The 24,580-nt window shown below is 35.5% G+C and overlaps 1 protein-coding gene across 3 annotated transcripts in view; it reads left to right on the top strand.

Moving 5' to 3' along the window:
* Positions 1-24,580, top strand: part of DMD (dystrophin) — a 1,230,427-nt gene that overhangs the window by 792,436 nt on the left and 413,411 nt on the right. For all 3 annotated transcript variants that reach the window (XM_009283051.2, XM_009283049.2, XM_009283050.2), the window contains one exon: positions 8,249-8,413. In XM_009283051.2, coding sequence (XP_009281326.1) covers positions 8,249-8,413 — 165 coding nt within the window. The remainder of the gene's footprint in view (positions 1-8,248; positions 8,414-24,580) is intronic.

Here is a 24,580-nt window from a genome sequence, read left to right on the forward strand (position 1 = left end):
ACCATAAAATCACGATTAAATATATGTATGTATGTATATATACAATATATATCATACTATCTTACCTACCATCTTAAAATTCCTTTTTATTTTTGTTTGCCATATGAATCTGGAATATATTCATCATATATTTAAGAAGTTATGCCAACTACTTTGAATATAAAAAGTACTAATTTTCAAGACATTTATGCTGACAGCTACATTGAGGTAATATTGATCTTGCTGAATTACCAGATTTCAAGTAAGGCACTTCAGGCAAATCGTTACACATTTTTCTACGCTGCGACAACTATATGTCTGAAAGAGATTTCACATCATACAATGAACAATGGTTCACATAATGTCACACACCAATGAATGACAATGGTTTCGGTTTATTTAAATTTAAGTTCCAAGACAGACACTGCCATTGTATGTCAGGTGTTTCATACATTTCTATTAAGGAAGACTGTAGGGACCTAAAAATCAATGTTTTACTACTTGCTGTTGACAAGAAAAAGTTTATACTTTAATTATATAAGCCTGTCTGTATTGCAACATGCCTATATAATTAAAATTCGCACAAACAGAATAGTCTGAAATAACCTTAAAGTTAAACCTCCCCTTCCCTTTTCCCTTCCTCTTACCTTGCCTTTTTTTGGCCACTTTCCTGAGAGTTTTAAAAACACGTTTTCAAAAATTCATCATCATCATTACCCAGAGAATGGCCTGTTGTTATGATACTGAACTTAATTGTACATTGAGCACTATTAACTAAGGTAACTCCCACACTCTCAACTTTTCTATCAACTGCACATTTCTTAAAAATGAAAAGTTGTCACCTCCCTCAAAGTGCTAAACCAGGTAATTCTTGAAGAACAACCAAAAAGAAAACCAAGTTCATTGTTAGTTTTTTTCTGTCAGACATGTCAGCTCAGTACTTGGCAGTCAAGATCACTCGCTAGAATTGGAATACCAACTTTTTTTTTTCCATAATTTTTAACAGAATAAATTCTTTGTTGCTAGGAAATGCTATAAATATTCAGCTGTAGATAAAATTCCAGCCCATTGTAATTAATCTACACTGTGCAAAGATAATGCAAAAAATCCCTGTTTATTTACTGTGGAAATAATATACTTTATCTTTACATTCATTATCTAACTTACTGCTCTATGTAGCTTATAACGAGAAATTGCTGTTTGATACTGATTTTATTGCTGTGTTAAAATCTGAGATCCAATTATATCCATTTCCTCTACCAAACAAAATGTTAAGCGTTTTTTTTTCATTCCTATAGAGAACTCCATGAGCAAAACCAATAATGATTCTAAGTTTATAGCTTGCATTTTAAGGTACTACATGTTGTATAAATATTTGTCATTTGTTTCATTGCAATGCCTTTTCGCCTCGTTTTGCTTGTCAGGCATTCTGGCAGATGACATTTTTTAGAAGCTCCACGGCAGTTTTGTGAATGCTTCTGGGAAGCTTCTCTCAGATGTAGGCAACAGCATGGAAGAAAGTATCGATATATTTAGTTATAGCTATAGACTGAATGCCACTGTGAGCCGATTGCGCATGGAAGTTGAGCTTTCTGTAGCTTTTGAATGGTTTTGAAAGTAAAGCAGTCGGATGATGTGTGATCTTAGGAAAAGGAAAAGGAGGGCTGCAGAAAAGGATGGTGAGACAAAGCAACAGGCAGGAAGACCTCTGTCACATGGAAAGACCAAAAGGGGAGATAGGACTACTATGGTTTGCCAAACCATTGCTCTTAACTATGTCAGACAGGGTTTATCACACCGGGTAAAGTAACATTATGTTTCCCTGGGTCACAGCAACAGCACGTCCAGCTCTGTGCTGAATAGCACTATGGCCTGCCATTTTCTCTTCTCCTGAGAAGAGAAGCACTATGTCAGGCTCTGCTTTCCATGGGAAGAGAGCTTTGACTGACTGTTCAGGCAGGCTACCGGTACTGTGGGGTGCATGCTGAAGTTTGCTTGCCTCCTGGACTGTATCTAGCCTGAGGGATAGATATGGTATTATCTGCCGTAAACCAGGGAAAGAACGATTAGGGCATTGTACTTTTATTTAGAAATCATTTTCCTGTCAGAATATCCTCCATTAAGAGTGACTGAAGGAATCATACTGTGAACCCTCTGCAGCTGCTTTTGGATTTCTGGAACTGAGTAAGAAACAAAGATAAAGAAAATTGTGGACTAGATTATTTAGCAGAGATTTAAGGTGGAGGGTCTCGTGCTCAAAAAGTGCCCTTGACAAAGGAGAATCGCTGAGATAGTAGAGAGCAGAGTGAATGACAATTAGTTATAAATATTAAATATAAAAAACATACAGATATTCAGAAGACTGTGATATACACAATCATATTGCCATGCAAGAAAAACACAACAAATCATTGGGGTGGGGGAGATGTTTATTTGCTCTTTAAAAAGCTAGACAGCCAGATGAAGCAGAAAATTGTTTGGTGCATTGGATTTGTGGACTGCTTTAGTCTTCTGCATCAATGGAAAAAAAAAGATTTTTTTTAAATAAAAATGAAACTTGAGAATATTACAAATACACTGTTAAGAAGTTAAAAAAAAAAAAAAAAGAAAAGCTAAAAAACACGTGCCAAGATCAGGACCGGAGAGGCTTGTAAGGAAACATGAAACACTAGCTACATAGCAAATAAAAATCTTCTATACATATTTTTGTTAGTGCGCTTTCATCTTCCTCTAATAATACAGTCTTTACTCCAACTTTGTCAGAGACACTATGGCTCATAAATATTCATCATTTTAAAGAAATTACGTAGATTTTTTTTTTTAAAGTCAATATTGAGTTTGTTAATGAAAATGGCTGAGTTAATTAACTAAATGGCATCCTAAACCGAACTTATATGAAACTCTTTCTCACACTGATTGTTTTTCATGAAGAAATGATGCATAAAAATTAACTTCTCCCCCTTCTATTTTAAATCATTCTTTTGTACATGCTCTAGGGATGGTGATTTTAAGCAGATAAAACTTTCTGAACAGTGGCTGTAAGAACTGCTATTTTATGCAATCATCTTACTAGTGCGATGAAAGTGTCAGCTGTGATTTATCAATAAGTCTGGATTGAAGCTTGCATTTAATAGTTCCTATGACTTTAGTTATTTTTTTATTATCCAAGTCCTGGCTTGGACAACATGAAAACGTACGTTCAGTCCAGTTATGCTGTGGGCTGATTGCAGTGTAGTCACCTGTCTCCTTTTTTCCTAATATTTGTATTTTTGCAGAAATGGAAGAGTAAAGCAGAAGCTGCTGCTTGTTTTACATTTAGTAAGGAAAGCAATTCATACAAAAGCTATACATTCTTCATTTTTCTGTATGCAAACAATTGTGATTTTTTTTTTCAAACCTGACACTACCAGTTATTCTATATTAGAAGCCCACTTTCCTAAAGTGCTTTGTATATCAGAGGGACCCTCCCAAGCCAGGAATACAAGAAAAACATTGTTAACAGTCTTCACAGATACCCCACAACATACTTTTGCTCATATTAATTGCAGTTTATTATAATTTATCGTATTATGCATATCAAGAAAGCTAAATTTTAATCCACTGTCAGATTCATCAAAATAAGATCCTTTTATAAGTGCTGCTCTGTTATTGAGAGGTTGGTGAGACAGCTAGCAAGAGAAAGGGGTACCTTATCTAATATTGGGAAAAACCCACAAATTTCCACTGCTGTTAAAATGTTGGAATTTGGGATTTCTTTTCTCTCCACTCACCATTAGGAAAATTCTCCATATTTTTTTTTGACAAATGACGTGTTGGGGAGATGCATCTCCTCATATACATGCCCAAGCAGCTGGGTAATAACTGCATTATCTTCTCTTTGGTCATTTCAGGTAAACAGGAAATGACCTTGACATTGACTTATGAGAGAGAAGGGAAATATTCAAAATCAGGCATTGGTCACTTGAAATATAATGAATGTATGCAAGTCGTTTCAATGGCTTTCCTTACTTTTATCAGGGGGCAGCTGCTGATAATGATAGTGATGCCTTACTGATAATGTAATTTATCAAGTTCATTCATTTGCAATAACAATTCTGACCTCTGCAAAACTATTCCCCATTGTTCGTTCTTTCTTACTTACTGTCTCTACCTAATTAGTTTCAACTTACTCATTTTAAGCATTGTTCCTGAGTTACAGGATTGAACTGTAACTCCACAACTGTTATTTTAATTGATACTGCTTTAATTGAATCTGCTTTCTGGATATTCATAAGGAATTGAACAGAACAGGGACACAGAATATGATTTTACGTCAGGTGACATACTTTATGCAACTTCTTCCTCCCTTTCATCATAAGAATTGGTATTCCTTTCCATCTGCTCAGCTCTAATTCATCCCATAGTGCATGCACACAGCTATCTGCATAGACTGAAAAATAACTATCTCAAGATGCAGTAGGAAACAGCAGGTCAGGTGACTACTTTATGCAACTTCTTCCTCCCTTTATACTTATTATCATCATCATAAGAATTGGTATTCCTTTCCATCTGCTCAGCTCTAATTCATCCCATAGTGCATGCACACAGCTATCTGCATAGACTGAAAAATAACTATCTCAAGATGCAGTAGGAAACAGCAGTGGAAAACTGGAGCATGTGAAATGATCAAGGAGATCTATACTGCCAGGTTGAGCATACGTATCGTTTTGCACCAAAGTAATCAGATTGGGGTGGGGATGGAAAGAACGTAATAGTGTATCATTTAGGCTTCTTGTGAAGGGAGATCATCCAAGACATGAGGTTCAGATGGAACAGAAACAAGCAATGCAAGTAATTTTAGAATTCATAAGGAGAAGAAATTAAAATATTTAGATAAAGATCTAGACTTTAAAAATATGTAGTTATTCAAATGTCACAAAGTATTCTCATGTTTTAAGAGATGTTGTCATTTCTATGCTGGTAATTTATTTGTGGGTTTTTTAATATTTTAATGAAAAGAGCAAAAATTGGAATACATAACATTAAATAAGTGGGAAATAGTCTGGTAGTTTAAGATTAGAATAAAATTAAGTATTGTGAAGACCAGTGTCAGCTGGTAAAATTAGGCTCTTCTACCGTTTCCCAATTTAGAGCTTAAATCTTTTCTATTATTCTGTTACTAAGCTCCCAATTAATCTAACTTAATTAACACTTGAACTAAAGTACAAAATTTTAGATGCATCACATGCTTTGAGATTAATGTTTTGACACATGTCATTGAAATTATATAGTCCTTTGATGTTGAAATCAGAATTTTTTCTTCGAAGGAATAATCCATACTTTCGGATCCGTACTTTGCACTTGCAAATTTATTTTTTTTCCTTTGGTTGCGAACCAAGGTATGCTTTCAATGTTGATCTGCTGCCAAATAAGGCAAAGTTGAAAATATTTAATTTCTATGCAAAGGGCTAAGCTAGATTTTTAGAAAGATGTTCCAATTGAAGTTGTCCTTTCTTCAATTTTTACTTTTGCACCCTGTCTTCCTTGCCAGCCTATAACACTCCTTAATCAGGCCTGTGTTCAGTCTTAGGCAGATCTGGGGGAAAGCATCTCACATGTTTGCCCAGTTTTTACTCTTCTGCAGGTGTTGTCTTATGGCCACTGTTCCGATTGGTCTGCAGAATTAGCTCGGGAAATAAGCTGTCCCCCAAGAGACAGTCTGCAGCAGTACCTTGGCTTGATAGGCGGACTTGTAATTACCTTAAACTCATCAGGCTCTAGTTTGATTAGCCAGCTTGACAGTTTGATGCCAGAGCTTTAAAAAAAAAAAAAAATCAAGCAAATGAAATCCCTGAGATCCAGAATCTAAGAATCTGATTCCCACACAGTGGCATGTAACACATTACCTGGATCTTACAAGGCATTGCCTTGTTAAATGCTTAGCCGTGCTTATCTGTAATCCTAACCTGAGTTTGCGGAAAGGCCTTTATTTATTTATTTACTGTTGTTCTTATCTCTGTGGTAAAAGTAGATGACATTTAATTTCTGTATATAATGAACTGATTCATATTGACCTAGATTTCTTTTTAATATAAAAATATTATAAACCTATGTTTGTGCTATAATTTTAGAGCAGGAGCCAACTTGTAAGAAGTGGCTGCATTTACTTTTATCACAATTTACCTCTTACTATAGGTGGTATTTATTTTGCTTTCTTTTCTTGTGTGATTATTTTTGAAAACAGTAGGTTGAAGTACAGTCTGTCACCAAAATCTAATCTTTCATCTTCTCCTTTTCTGGATTGAATATATCTTAGTATATAATTGGTTACTTCTCCACACACACCCCACAAAAACCAAACAAAACTCTACAAATTTTTCTCTGTCTTGTGATAGACCCAATATACATGATTAATGTTGACTGGAAGCAGATTAATTTAAATTTCAGATCTTCAGAAATCAGCTTGGATTTTTATCTGCCTGTGACTACCTATTTACTTTCAGTAGTATTTCTGTGGAACTTGTTTACATTAATATTAAAGCTACTAAACATTGGATATTAACATTCGAAAGTTGTAAGAAAGATGAAACTAATCTTCTGTGAAATTAGGCCAAGGTCTGCATAGATATTGAGTTAACACATAAGGGAAATGAATGCATTTTTAATTGTTTCCTTTCATATCTGGGGCCATTCTGGAAGAGCAGAGTTTTTATTATATTTAACAAATTAGGAGGACAGAAAAAGCGATTTGACTCATGGGTCAGTTTTTATTAAATAGAATATTATGGGGTGGCTATAGTGAACAATGGACATAATTCAATATATGGCAAATCAACTTCTTGAATTACAAATATCACTTAAGTCCGGTCTAATAAATCATATGTAGAGTATATGTAGAGTGGTTATTTTAGCACCAACAAATCACTATTTTCAAACCAAATTTGTAAAGAAATGTACATGTCATGACAGTTGTGTTCTTTCCATTCTCTGAGCTGGGGGTTGTTTGGTTCTGTTTGGGTGTTTTGTTTGTGGGTTTTTTTTAGTAACCTTCATTGCTTTCATGTCTCTGATGGGTTTAGTTTTATTATCTTCTGTAAAATACCATCATTAGGGGTTAGAAGTTAGTACACAGCAGTAATACTTCTGTAGCCAGGCAATATGATAGCAATGCTTCCATTAATGCTGTTTAACTTTACAGGGAATTTATATTTTATTGTGTGTATCAGAAACCTCATGTTTTGCTACTTTTAAGAGGGTCGCTTTAGTAAAAACGTGCTTAAAACCAATGAACATTAGGAAACCTCATTTTTCTTGATACGGAAAACTAACCATACTTCTTGGCTGATTTTAACTTCCATTGTTTCTTATCTCTGTCCAGGCCCTATATTTGCTGTTGTGATTTTTTTTTTTTTCCAAAGTACAGATGGTTTCTCCCCTAGTATATGTTTGCAGTGTTGCCTATTTGTGTAGTATAGTGACACCTCACCTGTCTAGCTATAGAAAACAATCTGGGAAGGACCGCGTGGAGCTTTGTGTTGGCTTATTTATTTCCAACCTGTTCCTATATTTACTCCAAGTGCTTCAGTGCTGTTGGATTTGAACTATGCCATTCACTGATTCTTAATTTCTAATATTGTTGGCACAGAAGAATGTGCTTAGTTAAAAATCTGACTGCTTTGAATGCAAATCAGAGCACCAAGTGGCCCGATCAGTATTGATGATCTATTTCTTCATTATTTTTCTTCACTGTATGCGTCTGCTCATGCATATTTGGACTCAACTGGCAACTCTAAACACCTTGTAAGAAAACACATGCTTATAAATATCTAGATTCAAGAGGTCAAGAAAGGTTAGATATCATTCAAACAATCCATTTCATATTTTCACTATTGCTTTTCCTGATTAAAAATTGACCTTTAAAACAGTTTCATATACTGAGATAAAAGTTCTTTTTATACCAAAAAAAAAAGAGAAGCCTGATGCTGGGGTTTGGTTTTTTTTGTTTTGTTTTGGCTTTGTTTGGGTTTTGTGTGTGTGCGTGTGGTTGGTTGTTTTGTGGTGTGTTTTTTTGTTTGTTTGTTTTTTTTTTTTAGGAAAGAGGGAGTTTTCACTGACTTGCAAGATACCTACCATAATAATTTGGTTGGTGGGTCTACTCTTTCCTTCCCTTCTTCCTACTGGTGTATAAAACTTGTATTTTAACTTTATATAACTGTATATGTGTGTAGTGTTCAATTGCTTTATGTTACCTTTTTTTCACCAAAAAACTGGCTTCTGGTATTTTTTTCAGGTGTCCAAAGATCTTCCAGAGAAACAAAAAGAAATAGAGATTCTGCTAAAGGATTTCATCGAACTTGATCAACAAATAAATCAGGTGATATTGTGGGTAACGCCTGTCAAGAACCAGCTGGAGCTTTATAACAAAGTGGGTCAGCCAGGAGCTTTTGATATTAAGGTAAATTTTCTTCCATTTTAAAAAAGCATCAGGATATTTAGTGGTCAAAAAGTCAGTTGCAGCATTAGCTGTATAGTTTGTATTAACCATATAGCTTTGAGACAGAAGTCAGCAATAGTCCCCAGAAGTTCAAAGTTCTATGAATTAAGGAAAACTTTGATTCTTTTCCATTAAACGGTTTCTAGTGATAGGGCAGTTTAGAACCAATGGTTCCAAGGTGAAATATAAATATGATCTGTTATTTTTGCCATATCACATACATGAAACAATAGCCCCAAAGGTTGATACATCAAATTTTAATACAAAGTGAACTAAAATTCAGAATATCAGTGTTGGACCATTTAAGCTATTTCATTCAAGTTAATATGACTGCATGAAAATCAGAATAGTTAGGGCCATATCATGATTCTCATATTGCAAGGAAAGATATCTAACTGCACACATAACATTCCAGTAATCAATAAAGCTGATGGTCTAGTAATTGTGAGCAAAATATTTGTAATCTGATCCTTGATATGTATTTGGGTATAAAAAAAATGCCTGTATATGGGTTGGGTGAGGCCAGAGAAATTAAGGATGAAAAATACTGATTAGAATCAACTGGCCTGCAGGTTGTATGCTTAGAGCTTTTGGCCTTGCATTTTCTCTATGCATATATGAGCTTATCTTCACATAAACCGGGGAAATATTTAAAATACAGTAGCTTATTGGAATCCATGAAATTTCTTTGGTTCATAGTAGCTGAGCATCTTGTTCACCTAGATAAAGATTAAACAGAAGACACTGAGTTTTGTATTGATTTTGATGATACAATTTTCAGTGAAAAAAGAAAAAACTGTAAATATTTAAAACTTTTCTTGCCTTGCATGAAATAGAATAATACCTGCTTCTGAAGATCTGTGGTTTTGCTGAGTATGTTTACGAAATTCACTTTAACTTAGTTTCTTTTAGGGAACTGTTTTAATGCCAAAACACTTTTTATGTCATACAATCACATTATGTAAAACAGTGAATCTCAAGTCCTGTTGCAGTCCTATAATTGACAGAATGAGTTCAGCAATGACATTCATTCCCTTTTTAAAAGATAAAATTAGTATAGCCCTTTGCAAAGATCTGTATATATACTGAACGAGTGATGGAATTTTGCTTTCAAGAAAATTATCTATCCTTATTTCCTGTATTTTAACAAAAATTTTTAGATGATTCATCCTTTTTTAGCCCTTACATTTTTCCATTCTGTTTCCTTTATTTCTAGAATGATTCCACCATTAAAGTTTATATAAAATAAAAGCAGGGCTAAATTGCTACAAATTGTAAGAGTATTGCTTTTCATACTGCTTGTGAAAGATGTTCTGCTTGGCTCTTTCAGTCCTCTTATGGTGATATGACAGGAATATTTCTGAAAAACTGTTGAAATAATAGGAAAAAAATAAAAAAAATCTTTAGTCCTGAAGTTGTGGGATGAAATCACGTATGTCTAGAGAGATGGGGGAACAATGAAAAGCTCCAAAGAAAGGCAAATAAACTTTCTCTCCGTGAAAGACCCTACCATATTTCTTTCATGGATAAATTTAGATTACTTAGATTTAATGCTTGACCAGTTTTGATTGTAGGTGAAGCAGCTAGTTGTTTATACTATTGCAAGGGCTGTGGGTATATGAAACGTGTTAGCTTTTATCTGCATGTTATCTGCCTGGATTGCCTTTAAAAGACGTAGGTTTAACATCTTAAAATGTTGTTGCCTGGTGGTTTACCTGGACTGTAATTTTCTTCAAGGAGAGAATCTCTTACATTAAAGACTCTATATTAAATATCTCTGAAGGCAAATGGGATTCTTAGAACTTTTTTAAGGTTAAGACTAAGCATAATAAGAGTGTTAAGACTGTTAATCATGACAAAACACACAGCAAAAATGAGTAGATATAATTCAGGAAAGCAGCCTATGTGCGACAATATTCAACTTTATACTCAACTTCAAATGCATATTTCAGACCCATGCTAACATGCTGTCCTACATTGGGTCAAGCATGTGCATACACATGCTCTCGAATCATTGTTGACATGATTATGTTCATGTGTCTTTTTAAATTACTATCCTATATAACTAATGTTACCTTTAAAAAAGTAAGGACATCTGCATGATTACCTATGGAAGGCATGTATTCAACAAAGTCTTTTGCTCTGGTGTTCCCAAATACTGTATAAATATTCAGCATTTGTTCTACCACCATTTTAATTCCTTCACCAATATCCAGAGAACATTAAAGTATCTTCTATAGTATTTAATAACTCCTTTTTTCAGAAACAAGTGTGACTCTGATGATCACGTAGTAGAACGAAAAGGTTATTGTTAATATTCTTAGAAAAGAGACAGGATGAGAAATTTTACAAAGAATCTTTTTGGATATTCTAAAAACCTGGAAGGTATGAAGAAGAGGTTTAAAACTGACACTCAAACTTGTGAATATAGCACTTGAGTGAAAAAGACCAGACTCATGTAAGTCCTCAGGGAAACCAGACTATTTTTGTTATAGGATTTGACATAACGCCTTACGAATTTTAATTTTAGTTTCAATTGGGACATTGTCTTTTGCAAAATTTCTGCCCATGTTCTTCATACTATTACTAAGCCTGCAAGGTAATGTTGTTCTCCTTCCTCCTCAGCCATTAAATCTTTTCCTGTCTCTTTTGTTTTCTAAGTTACTTATTTGGGAAAATAGTTCTGAAACTAACATGGGTGGCAAAGATTTGGATATAGATTTTAAGTACTATAAAGATATTTACTTCTAAAAGCCACAAAATATTGACTGTTAGAACTTTTCTGGCCTCAGAAGCAGGTGGAAATCAATGATGAGAAGAACAGGTGGGGTGGGATAGGTAGGAGAGAAAGAGGACGGGAATTATGTGTTTGTTTTAAATGAATGCATAGGGTGTCTTTAACAAGTTAGCAATCTTATATTAAAATAATACGCCTGTTTTAAAGCAAGTTTCTTGCACTTTTACTTACCTGTTGAAAATTTCAGTTACAGAAATATGTGGTAGCTGAAATTAAAACTTGATACACCAAACAAAATGCATCTAAAACACTAATTAGAATCATTCTTACAGAATTTTCCAAAATACAGTGATTTATTTCTCTCGAAACTGTAGTAACTTTTACTTTTGGCCTGCAGCTATAATCTGATAACTAACATCACAGTATCCTCCATAAATCAAGGGATATAATAAATGCTATGTGGTAGCTGAAATTAAAACTTGATACACCAAACAAAATGCATCTAAAACACTAATTAGAATCATTCTTACAGAATTTTCCAAAATACAGTGATTTATTTCTCTCGAAACTGTAGTAACTTTTACTTTTGGCCTGCAGCTATAATCTGATAACTAACATCACAGTATCCTCCATAAATCAAGGGATATAATAAATGCATGTCCTTATCAGATAATCTGATTTAACCTTTTAAATAATATTGATCTATATAATACATGCATAATAAATACATAAAGGAGAATATCTGTGAATTTCACTTGCACAATTCATACTGATAACTTGCAATTTCTGAGAAATAATATTAATTTAAAAGCTCATACGTTTTTTCCACTTGTGCAAAAATCAACTATTAAAAATAGGTGAGAAGTCCCTTAAATTTACACTTACTTAGAAGAAAGATGAAATAAAAGCACCAGCAGTGTTAACCTTTAATGGTGGCACAAAAGCAATTCTATGAGAGTAGCAAAGGTGCAACCAAAGGAGAAATTATTACGTGTTTTTACAGAGAGCTTCACAAAACAGTAAGACTTTTAAGATGCAAATACATAATTGGGCTTGGTGACAGGTAGAGCGATTAAAAGTCCTCCTATAGCTCTTAAGACTACGTCTATATTAGTAAATAAAAAGTGGTCAGGACCATTTTTTGGCCTAGAGGTCAACTGATGCAGCACAGCTTACATCCTTTCAGCAACACTCTTACCCCCAAAGAAGATAGTTGCATCCAAACTGCCTGTTGCTGCATCTGTGGCTCATGCTAATCCCTGACCATGCCTGGGCACTCTCTCAGAGAGTGAAGTTTGGCCCATGCCAGAAGCATTGCTCCCAATTTAATGGTGTGGGTAGTCATGCTGCAGAGATTGAGCATGTGCCCTCTCCCTGTTTAGTTCATTACTCCTGGCATCACGTAAAAATTCAGGGAAGGATGCAAACTAGTTATATGAACGGGAGAGGTTCAGTTTCACTGGCATCATTCATTTTCTGTCATTTGACTTAGTCATGCAGTCCCTTTCTGCTTTCAGATCATAGCTGTATGGATCTGTATGATCTCAACCCGGAGTGCTGACTGCGTGCTTCCATGTAACATGAGGGTATGGACATGATAGCACTCAGTCTTGGGGCAGTAGGACCACTAATAATGCTAAAATCTTCCATTTAGCAGTTTTTCAGTTCCTGAAGAATGGTGTCTCATGCCTCTTCCCTCGTACATATCCTTGCAGTGTTGAATCCAGACTGGTACCGCCATTGACTGTGATTGTGTCCAACCAATGCTCTGCAGCCTACCTTACATCCTGGATTTCAAAATCCCAAGTGGTGTGTTGCCCTTGCATTAGCACAGGATGACGTAGTGCATGTTCTTGCCCAACGTGATATAATCACTTATTTAAGCAAAAGCTCTCTCTCTGTTCCCTCACATTTATTAACCCTTTATTAGAGGGGCATTTGCAGGTGAATAATTACATAGCATCATATCAGCCTCCTCCAGCCCTAGAAAATGTTTCCAGATGCTTAATACCCGTTGTTTCCTAGACTGGTACCCAGAGTTTAGTACAAAAATAGATAGTAGAACAGGCTCCTTTCTACTTCACTGTAATGCAATTAGGAAACAGGAGATGAGAAGATGCAGACATAAAGAGATGGGACAAGTCCAGCATGTTCCTTGATCACCCTTGTGGAGTAGGACCTTGTGGTGACCAAGGAACATGCTGGGGCACCTAGTAGTCCTACGGTCTCTGGAATGCTTTGTGTCATTTGAGGCTTCGGGCAACACCCTAGCTTCTAAAGTATATACATATTTCAGTTTAAAAAGCAGCAAAATTGTTAAGAAAAGTGTAAACCCTATGAAATTGTTGAAACAAAACTTTTTTAAAGTTATTCAGTCCCAAGAAATATATTGTAATTTATAACAGTATTTACTGTAAAATACATTCCCTGCTGAATTGAAAATTTTGTTTTCTTTAACCCCATTCTGCTATCATAGCTCTACGCTTACTTTAAAGAATTACAGCATGGCTCAGGAAACCCTAATATATTTTATGCCAATATAATTTCTTTTCACAATTTTTGTGACCATAATTTAGAGACTGCAGTGCCACAATTAGAACTCAGGCCTTCAGTTAGGCACCATAATTTTTAGCAGTGGTTTCCAAAATCCCAAGTAGGCTTTAATAACTCACTCATTTCTCACTTAATAAATAAGAGTAGAGGAAGAATTCTTTATTCCCAGGATTTAAAAAACATCTGTAGCAGTATTTGCTTCACTCATGTTGTTAATCCTTAATTACAATTTTCTTCTATAAACAGTCAAAGATTTTTAAAAAAAATTAAAAAACTGTCCAAATAAATCAACATTGAAATGCATATTTGCAAGCTACCAATTTAAAGTATTAGGACAGATCTTAGTTCTTTTTAAGTGTTCAATATTTTTTATCACATTGACATAATGTCCCTTTTCAATAATAGCATAATACAGACTGCTCCTGTGAAATACTTATGTATATGCATGGGGAAGGCATGAAATCTACATCTATAAGAATTTCTTGACTCTACTGCTACTTGTGAACACTGGAACACTTCCAGGTTTGCCATGTACCTTCAATGTAGCTTCTCATGCATCTAGAATATATTTCATATTGTGTCTTTCACAACTCTATGGACTTTTCTAGTTTTCCAAGCTAGCAGTATGACTTCTCCGTGCATTCACTCTTTGACCTGGAGTTATTCTCACTCTGATAGCTATTTTGCATGGTTTAGTATTCATACTTCACAAACTTAGTCAGATGAAATCATCATGAATTTCCAATTTTACAAAATGGTGCAAAGAAAATACTACAAAAATCATCTACATTATTACATAGAAAAAGATTGAAATACTTAACAGTACAGCTTTGTATACAGTACAGCTTCTGCCGGCACTGGTGTCTAGGTTATTGGTGTTACAGCCATAGCCATTGGCTATAGCCATGTCAGGAGACACCTTCAGTGTAGACATGTCGAATTTCGGCTCTTACTATGTGCTTGTTTTTTATGTGCTGGTACTTTTTTTACTAGCACTGCTCTCAGTACTAGTGACGTGTGGCTAGAGTGAAGCCCATTTTCCTGGCCTTGCTTTCAGATTGTGTTGAACGACTTCATTTTTCGTAGCAGTTTATTCTTTTTTTGTCAATAAAAATCCACAGCTAAAGATGTGCATTTTGTAACTCCTGAGCATTCAAATTTAATGGTTTTGCTGGTTGTATTGCCACAGTCCTTAGTCACATAAGTAAACCTGAATCCTAGGAAGTGATAGCTGCTTTTCAACTGTTAATGCCACCATATCCTCTCAGTGCAAAGCTGGGGTCCTGCAGGATAACATGGATGATATGAGATATTGTCTCTCAGTGAGTGAATTTTGATATAAGGAAGTTTTACTTAGACTTTTCAGATCTGTCTGGATCCTGATCCAAACAGCACTAGCTCCACTTCTGCCTTGCTTGCTGGGCTCTCCTGAGGGTAGCCTTGCTTCGTTCAAGTCTGTGGCAGTTTCATAGTATCTTGAGATATATTTCCCATGGAACTTTGGCAGTTCTTTGGGCTAGAAATGTATGGGGAGGGGGATATCCATCTAACAGCAGCAGCAACTAGACTAACAGCAGAGCAAGCTGTGTAGCAGTTACTGAGGTGCGGACATGCACAAACTTCTAATAGGGTGGTCCCCACTTTCCTCTTTAACCTAGGCATCATTGACAAACATTCTGCCAGGTATTCTTTTTGTCATAAATATTAATATAAACAAGACCTCCTAAAACAAGCCCTCATACACTACTGGAATATTAACATTTTATATGAAAGAACTGTTACACAGAAACAGTTACAGCTATCACATGATATATGGCAACCCTGCAGCTGACTTTGAACAGACAACTATTTGTCGTCCATCAGAGATGTGCATAGAATTAGTGTAGTTGATTCGATATAAGGCCAGAAGATACTGCCTTGATCATCCAGTCAGACCTGCTCTATAAAGTAATCCTTTCGGTTCTCTGAATGATTTCCTGCTTGAACTGCAGCACACCTTTCTCAAAAACAAACCAACCAAAACAAGACTGGTTTCTAATTTCCAGGTATGGACAGTCATCCGCATCTTGTGGTAAATTACTTCAACAGTTGCGTTAAAAACCTGCACATTTTTCCTTGGCTGAGTTTGTTTAGCTTCATCTTTCTGTCACTGCTTTGTTTGCTAAATTAGAGAGATCTCCAATACTGCATTAATAGACAGTAATCAAGTTTTCTCCTAAACTCTGTTTGTTAACCATCAGTACTGTTGTTCTAATTCGGACAAGAAAGCAAATATAGAGTATCTAATTAGTATTAGTTCAAAAAGCAATTATTGTTGTGGTCAAAGCAATTATTTTTGTGGTCCTGATAATAATGTGGTTATCTTTAATCACAAGCTTATTTTGGCTAAGTCGGCTAATCAGAGTCTAAGTAGGTGGCAAATGGTGCTATAATGGAAGGTATAGTCGCTTCTGCATTGTCTCCATAATGGAATATTTAAGGACATACATGACCACTTTGAAATGTATTTATTCTGATCCAGCCATCCAAATTTAATATACTTAAACCTTTTAGGGATATGTTATTCTGAACATGTGGATATAGACCTATACTTTACACTTTGAAACAGCTTTGCCTACGGCATCAACAATCTGTGGAGCTCCAGAATTATGGCTCAAGGAATTTGTGCAAGTACTGACCTTTCTTTCCTCCTACTGACTGTTCTGCTGAGATTTGTTTACTTCACCTGCAAGAAAAAGAATAAAGGGAATCCTGGAAGGGAGGGTAACGAGTGATGCTTCACTAGTTGTTTGGCAGCTTAAGAAAATACCTTCAGAAAGTCTAACCAACTTTTTCTCTTGATTTCTCTCAATTTTCTTTTCCTCTAAATATTTATTTCCTCATAGTCCTGTTTAATCCCAGTTCTATGTATGGTAGGACCCCTAGTCATTGAGAATTTTGATTAGATATTCTCAGACCTTTTGCTTACAGGAAGAACCCCAGAAGTCTTCAAATAACTGTTAGATTCAGAAGTCAGGTTTCAGTCTAACAGAACTAGAATAATAGGGCTTTCTTAAATATATAAAAATCAAAATGACTGGATAAGACAGACCAGAAGTAAAAGCTTTTCTTTCACAAACTACCGCAACTGTGACTAAGATAAAATTAACATTCTGCAATCTGTTACAGTCAGATTGCACTTTTTAAATGTCGTCCATGTAACATTTGTGGAGTGCTAAGGCTTTAGAAAAATACTTTAGGTGGGAGTTAAAGGGGTTTTTTTAGAGTCAAAAAAAGAACCACTTATATCCAATATGTGCATGTGTGCATACACACATAATAAGGAACTTTGATTGTGTTGTGACATAGTCAACAAGAGATCATTAGCTAAAATAATTTTTAGAAACCCAAATATGTAAAGAATGGAAAGTATATTGTCTAGTAAGGTAGAGATAAGAAAAGCTTACATATAGGCTAGTGCTAATATGTTTTTAGTTTCTGCTCTTTTTTAGCTGTTACTACAGATTATTTGCTTTGGTATTTAGTGTTTGAAATCTGTGGGTCAGTATTTTTATAAAGTCAAGCATTCTAAGTCTTCTGAAAAATTGAAGTTTACAGATTTCTTCAGTCCTGTTCAATTAGCATAATAACACATGCTGATTCTTTTTTTCTTTGCTCTCTAGGACTGCAGTCCAGAGAAATCCACCTTAGTTAACCAAGAAAAGAAGTAGCTAGTACTGTCAATAGCTTTTATTACTAATGTCGGTATTTTTATAAAGTCAAGCATTCTAAGTCTTCTGAAAAATTGAAGTTTACAGATTTCTTCAGTCCTGTTCAATTAGCATAATAACACATGCTGATTCTTTTTTTCTTTGCTCTCTAGGACTGCAGTCCAGAGAAATCCACCTTAGTTAACCAAGAAAAGAAGTAGCTAGTACTGTCAATAGCTTTTATTACTAATTGCAGTCTTCAGTTAATGACATTTTCAAGTAAATGTTCACCCATAGAAAACATTCTAAGTTTCTGAGACAGTGGGATTTTATTTAGTGAATCCCTACTTCAAAGACAAAAATTTGAAAGAGAAGAAATGCTGCAGAATGAATTGAACAGTAACTTTTTAGTGGATAAAACAATCCCTGGAAAATATTCAAATCTGGCCAGCAGTTTGTGTCCTTTAATTCTGAGTTTTGACTAGTGGTAGTCCAGAAGACAAAGAATGTAAGAAAAACTAGAGTCAACTTTCTGAACTTAATAAGTATTGTGGTACTTTTGGGGTTTTTTTAATCACGTAGCATTGCTAAGATTAAGTGAAATTAATATGCCATTTTTACAGAATTTAAATAAGTAAAAAATCATAAATTCATAAAGAAACAGTGCTATCTATGGCATAGAATCAAAGATCATTTTAATTATGGGTTTTCTAGTTGTCTTTAGAGAAAATAAGTAGTACCAGGTTAGGTTTACGTTGGTTATGCTTCAAGTATGATGAGCTACCCTGTATTCATAACAGACTCCAGGTAAACAAGTAATTAGCAGTGCATATAATAAATATCAGTCTACTGAAATACTTTTCAGAGTTTATTATTTAACTCAGTAGCCTTGTTCATAATTGAAAATACCACTAACTCATTATAAATTACCACTAACATTGTAGATTATAATCTACAAAATTGTGTCAGTTTTAACACAGCCTGAGTAGTGCCAAACTGCTAGCAGAAAGAAAGATGTCAAAAAGAAGAAGCAAAAATCAAATTTATATGGGTTTGTAGAATTTTTTTTTAACTGTCTATATATTTCATCACAAGAATTTTTCTCTTTTAACCCTCGTTTCTTTTTCTTATGCATAAATTCAGCATAAGTAGTCTTTTTCCTAAGCATTCACTTGCTGGTAGTCCTTGAAATAGAAAAAAATGCGGTGAATGACAAAATCTGACCAGTGTTGGTAGGAACATTTTGAATCTATTGTCAAAAGCAGTAGTGTAGTATGTTGTGACTGCCGGGCTCTGCTTCTTTAACTACCATTAAAGTATCTGTAGTTAGGTAACTGGAGTGTGGTTTTGCAATATGTGACCATAGAGTGAAATCTCTAGCAGTGGTGTGCCGGATCATTACCACCAGTACCTATGGCTTTGAGCAATGGTTCAGAAACCCATATAGATGTACAAGCAAATTGCATAAAGGAAAAATGGGCTGGAAAGGTTGCTTATGAATGAAACCTAAAAATGAAAACATGTTTACAGCCTAATAACTTGAAAATACAAATTAGCACTCGTTAAGAAGATTGTAAGTATATGCATATATGCAACTTCTGTATTTAAACACCCAACAAAGTAATCTTGGAAATAATTTTATAAGGTGCACGTTAGCTCTGATTCCCATACAGTAACTCTAGTGTAACAAAAAGCACTTTGGTGAGAGAATACCAAAAGTTACCAGCTCATATTGCACAAAAATAATTAGGAAAACATTGTGTATCCCAACTTTCTTTTCTCAGTCTCCTATGAAAACTGCTTGAATACTGGATTTTAAAAAAATTTCCCAGGCTATCTCCTCCCAAGTGAATTTTAGGTTGAAAATATTTCTCCTGAGTTTCATTATGTGAACTGAATTTAAGTAAATTTTTAAAAGGAAATGCTAAAATACATAACTGGCAGTATTTTGAAAAAGAAACTCAAAAACCCCGAAGTATTTTAGCCTTTTATTTAAATATTTGTCCAAAGAGTAAATATAGGCAATTTCAAAATAGAGTTATCTGTTCATCCAAGGAATTAAAAAGGAGTTACAATGAGCATTTGTATAAGTAGAACTCAATGTTGGGCACAAGGCTGACATTTCATTTTCAATCGTTGTCTTTTTGAATTTGCCTGGTTTTCCATTAAGTGCATAAATATATTATTCTGACATCTATTATCTTTTTTGCATAATCCTATGAAAACAAAATCTCCTGACCAGAGGTGAGGAGCTAAAGATAGTAGAGAGCTTCAGGACAAATGCCTTTGGCCTGCTCTGGATCTCTGGAAAGTTACAGATTCACTGGCTATATGTGCAAGACCTTGATCGTGACAGTGAGTGTCTGGTAAAAATCCTTTTTGATGGTATCTCTTTGTCTGAATTTCACCCCTTGAATTTTTCAACAGGGAGATATGTTCTGCACTGTGGCTAACACTATCTGTGAGGCATACAGGTCTTGTGATTGTAGTTCCATGGCTAAGGTTTTGTTAAATTCTGCATTTTAAGTGATGTTTCACTTTCTGAGTTATCTATTATATTCTCAAAATCTGCACTTCGTTTTTGATTTTAGAATGAATCTTCTTAAATTAGTCAAAGAATCCATTAACTAGTTTGGGTCAAAGTGTGTGTAAAACAGCATCTTTTCTCCTGTCTTTTTTCTTTTTCTTTCTTTTTTTTTTTTAAACCAACGACAGCAAATGTGAAAAGTGCATAGAAAAATACTTATTAGTAAATGAAAATACAGTTATTTACCCAACCTCATTCCATATTCCTCTGTATTTTTCTGGTTGAACATGCTGCACAGTGTAATAAATAGATACCTTGAGCTAACATGCTTAGTTTTTTTTCTTTTGCATGTCTGGATGTTATTTTAATAATATGCATATTACCACTGTATAAATTTATGTGGGGTTTATTTGCATTTAATACTTTACTTCCATAAATTCTTTGCCATTGCAATGATTTACTCTTTGGGATCAAATGGCCTGGGATGCTGCGTTTGATTCCCATTCCCCTGCTGTTAAAGGAGGAACTGGAGATGCTCTACTCCAACCTGAACAGACAACCCTATTCTGCATGTTCTATAAATGTCTGCCGATGGTGCTCCTTACCTCTTCAGGAGAGCTCAGGGTGTGCAGGATGGAAGGAAGGATATGGGGAGAGGGCACGGGGGGAGAGGAGGGAGGTAGTAGTGCCTGCTCCTTCACCTCCTACCTCCTAAAAGCCTTAGGAGTCAGCATAGCTCCTCCGGCCATAGGAGGAGGTTAAAGCTGCACTTCCTGGGAATTCCTCCAGGTCTTTCTCTCAGCACTGCCTTTTCCCCTGGAAGACAGTTTTCCAGGTGGATTGTGACAGATGTAGGTGACTATAGATGATGAGGACACGGAGGGGATGAACGGAAATGCGAGTCCCTGCATTTTAAGGAATGGATGGAGAAATGACGCTCCGGATAGGGAATGAGTTGACAAAATGCAGAAATACCTGTTTCCACTTCTAGCTCACTGAAATCCTGTTGACCCTTCCAAATCTTCTTCTCCAGACAATATTAGAAACCACTTTATGCTTTCCCACCATCTTGCCTCCAAATCCTCTTGCAATCTCACTTGTCCTTTCTCTCTGCTTACTCTGTTTCACAATCTTTTCCCTTTACTCCCTCCTTACCTTCTGGGTCGTCACTCGCCCCTCCTGTACTCCTCTATACTTGAGTCCTCTTTTCCAAGGTTTACACAACCTTGATTTTTACCTGTACTGCTAAAGAAGCTTCAAACTGTCTCTGGGTGTAGTATTTATACCTGTTTACTGTCCATGGTGGTCACTTGCCATATATTTAAAATAGCATATTGTGTTCATTTTTGGCAGATAAAAATAGGCCATCCTTAAAAAAATAAGTAACTCTTTATTCTTAAAAATAACTTGTATTTGGATTTTGTCCTTGATAAGCTTTGAATGACAATAGGAAAGCTGTCAACTCTTGTCAATTACTTCATTATATACCTGACAATCTCCAGTCAGAACATAAGAGAAGAGCATGGCTGAGGAGTAGCAAACCTAATTGTAGACAAATAAAAGAAAATTCACCCACATGAGAGACTGAAAACTCCGACTGGACATTGCTGTATTTTTCCTTCCATCAGCCTTCATTTGTCAGTTTCTGCTTGACAACCTAGGCCAGCTAAGTCAGATTTTAACTCTTTATTGATTCTTTTACCTTTTCATTTTGCTAACATCCTTTTGAATGAGTAGTTTTTATATGCAATAAGAGGTAGTATAGTTCGTCCACATGAGCACATAAGGAGTATGTACCCCAGAGATTTATCTCACTGTATTCTGACATCTGTGTCTGACTTGGCAAAAGGTTGAACTGTAAAAACTTCTGATGATGAAATATTGTTTGATTATTTAAACTCCTCCTATTTTTCAATGCACTATTAAGATCTGCAGTAAATGTCAATTTAATCAACTCATAGAACCTAGAGCTTGATATTCTGTGCATAAATCAATTATCGGTCTTTCCAGAAATCTTTTTATGGGACTTTGAGAAGCAACCCGATCAACGTTTCCTTTGTGAGCTTTGAGCATTTAGATTTTAAACAGTCTGAATTCAAAAATCTTCTAAAAAAATCTATTCCAAGTGCAGGAATATTAAATGATATTAGCTGCAAATGGATTGTGAAAATGTGGCAAAACTTTCCCAATGAGTAATCCTTGTAAATTCCTTAATCTGTAATAGACTTTGCAGCCTTAAGGATGGATTGCAAAACATATCTGTGTCTCAGGAGAGGAAAGATTTTTGAAAGGTGATCAAGTATTTGATGTGTGGTAGTATTTTTCTAGGAAATAATAGATGACTAGTAAATCAAGATGTGATTTTGTTCTTGAAAGCGTAAGCTTTTTAGAAGTGTGGGTGAGTTGCTTGGAAGTAAGTGAGGTTGTACCTCAGCTTTGTCTTTGGCTTCCTCCTTGTACTACTAACAGCAGCTCAGGTACTGTTCAGAGTCCCAGAGAAAAGTGTGGTTAATACAATCGAGCAAATAAATATAGGAGGGAATTTGCAGAAAGACAGAGCAGTTTACCAAGGCTCTAGTGAAGTCAGTACCAAAACTATAGCTTGCTTCAATGTAGTTAGGTTTTCAGAGATGGGATATTTCCTCTCCTATTCAGAAAACACAGTTTTCTAACATTCTCACTGTTTGTGTTCTTTTTCATATGCTCTTTTCTTAACAGAAAACCTTCTTTCTCTTCAAGACACGATTCTTGAAAGCTCTTGGACATTCTTCTTCTTAATAATAGCATGTTATTTATTAAATGGTAACTCCTCTTCTGTAAGATTATATATTTTGCTCTACTGATCACATACAATTTAAAGTATTGGAATCTGAAGAAGAGCCCATACAAATGACTGCTTATATCTGCACAAGGCCCTATTAGCTTTGGCTTAATTCGCTTTGAATCGATTGCTATGTAGTAAATATTAGAGGCAGGGAATGTATATCTTCTCAGTTTTTTGTACATTGGTAACTATATGAATTTTTGGTACCTGATGGATATTTGAATGTTTGATTTGATTGATATTAATTTGATTGATATTTGAGTAAAAATTTTTTTTTTTTGATTGATTTTTTGCTTAAAAATAACAGCATACGCCTGAGAGAATCTTAGTTCCTTTTCACACTAACGTTAGTGATAATGTGGAAAACACTGAATCCTGTTGCAGATTTTGTGCTAAATTTCCAAGTAAATGTAGCTTTGAGATATTGGTCATAGTGCTGTTAAAGCTTAACTCTTGTGAGGTACTCTTGTAGAGAGAGTCAACCTGTTAGATATGACAAATTCTGCAGTGAAAGATGATTATTGGCTGGTGGGAATTCTTTCTAAACCATTGTCGTGGGTTAACCCTGGTAGGCAGCTCAGCCCCACACAGCCGCTCACTCATTCCCCCTCCAGTGGGATGGTGGAGAGATTCAGAAGAGTAAAAGTGAGAAAACTCGTGGGTTGAGATAAAGACAGTTTAATAGGTAAAGCAAAAGTGGTGCATGCAAGCAAAGCAAAACAAGGAATTCATTCACTACTTCCCATGGGCAGGCAGCTGAATGTCCCCCCCTTCCTCCTTCTTCCCCACAGCTTTTATTGCTGAGCATGACGTCATATGGTATGGAATATCCTTTTGGTCAGTTGCCCCAGCTGTGTCCTCTACCAACTTCTTGTGCACCCTCAGCGTACTCACTGGTGGGACAGCGTGAGAAACAGAAAAGGCCTTGACTCTGTGTAAGCACTGCTCAGCAGTAACTAAAACATCAGTGTGTTATCAACACTGTTTTGGTCAAAAATCCAAAACATAGCGCCATATGGGCTGCTGTGAAGAAAATTAACTTCATCCCAGCCATACCCAGTACATCCATGTAAATCTGTGCTGTGGCTATTGTTTAACACTGGGCACTACTGAGCAGCATTTGCTTACTAGTTCTTTTCATTCCTTACTTTGTAATTAGATTTTTCTTCATTCAGAGTGAAATGAATGGGTGAGATTTTAAAAAGATAAACTTCTGATAACATACTTGCTCATGGAAATTTAAAAAAAAAAAAGTGCCACCACCCAGAGTGTGGATATAACTTAGCCATTCACAGCTGCAAACCAGGCAATGAGTTCAGTAAATTCCACTTACTGAAATCTCCCCTGGCTTCTGCTGCTGCTGAAGTAATCTACTGGAGCAGTCTTTACCATTTCTTCCAGTAATATATGCGACTGTAACTATTGGAAGACAAACTGCAGAAATATATCCTCATGAATATTCCTTTTAAATGATGTATTAAAGACTTAGTACCAGAAGATGAGCATATCTGCAAACATGTTACAATCAACAAACCTACGTTAGAACAGCAATAGATTTTGATTTTGATTTTTTTCTAATTTCCTTTTCTGGCCAGAAACGCCTCTGAAAATAATTCTTTATTTACTAAACTTGAAAAGAGGAAAATTTGCATATAAGCCCTGACCTAAGTGAGAGAAGAATAAGCAATCAACCATCACTCGCAGAAGCGATCAGCTCCGGTGCAGGCATGTCCCGCCACGGAACGGCGGACTGCGGTGTACAGGGGGGTTTCCTGAGCCAGGGAACCCACAGGGCAGC

Source organism: Aptenodytes forsteri, unplaced genomic scaffold (assembly GCF_000699145.1).
Source record: "Aptenodytes forsteri isolate BGI_AS27 unplaced genomic scaffold, ASM69914v1 Scaffold2, whole genome shotgun sequence".
Taxonomy (NCBI): Eukaryota; Metazoa; Chordata; class Aves; order Sphenisciformes; family Spheniscidae; genus Aptenodytes; species Aptenodytes forsteri.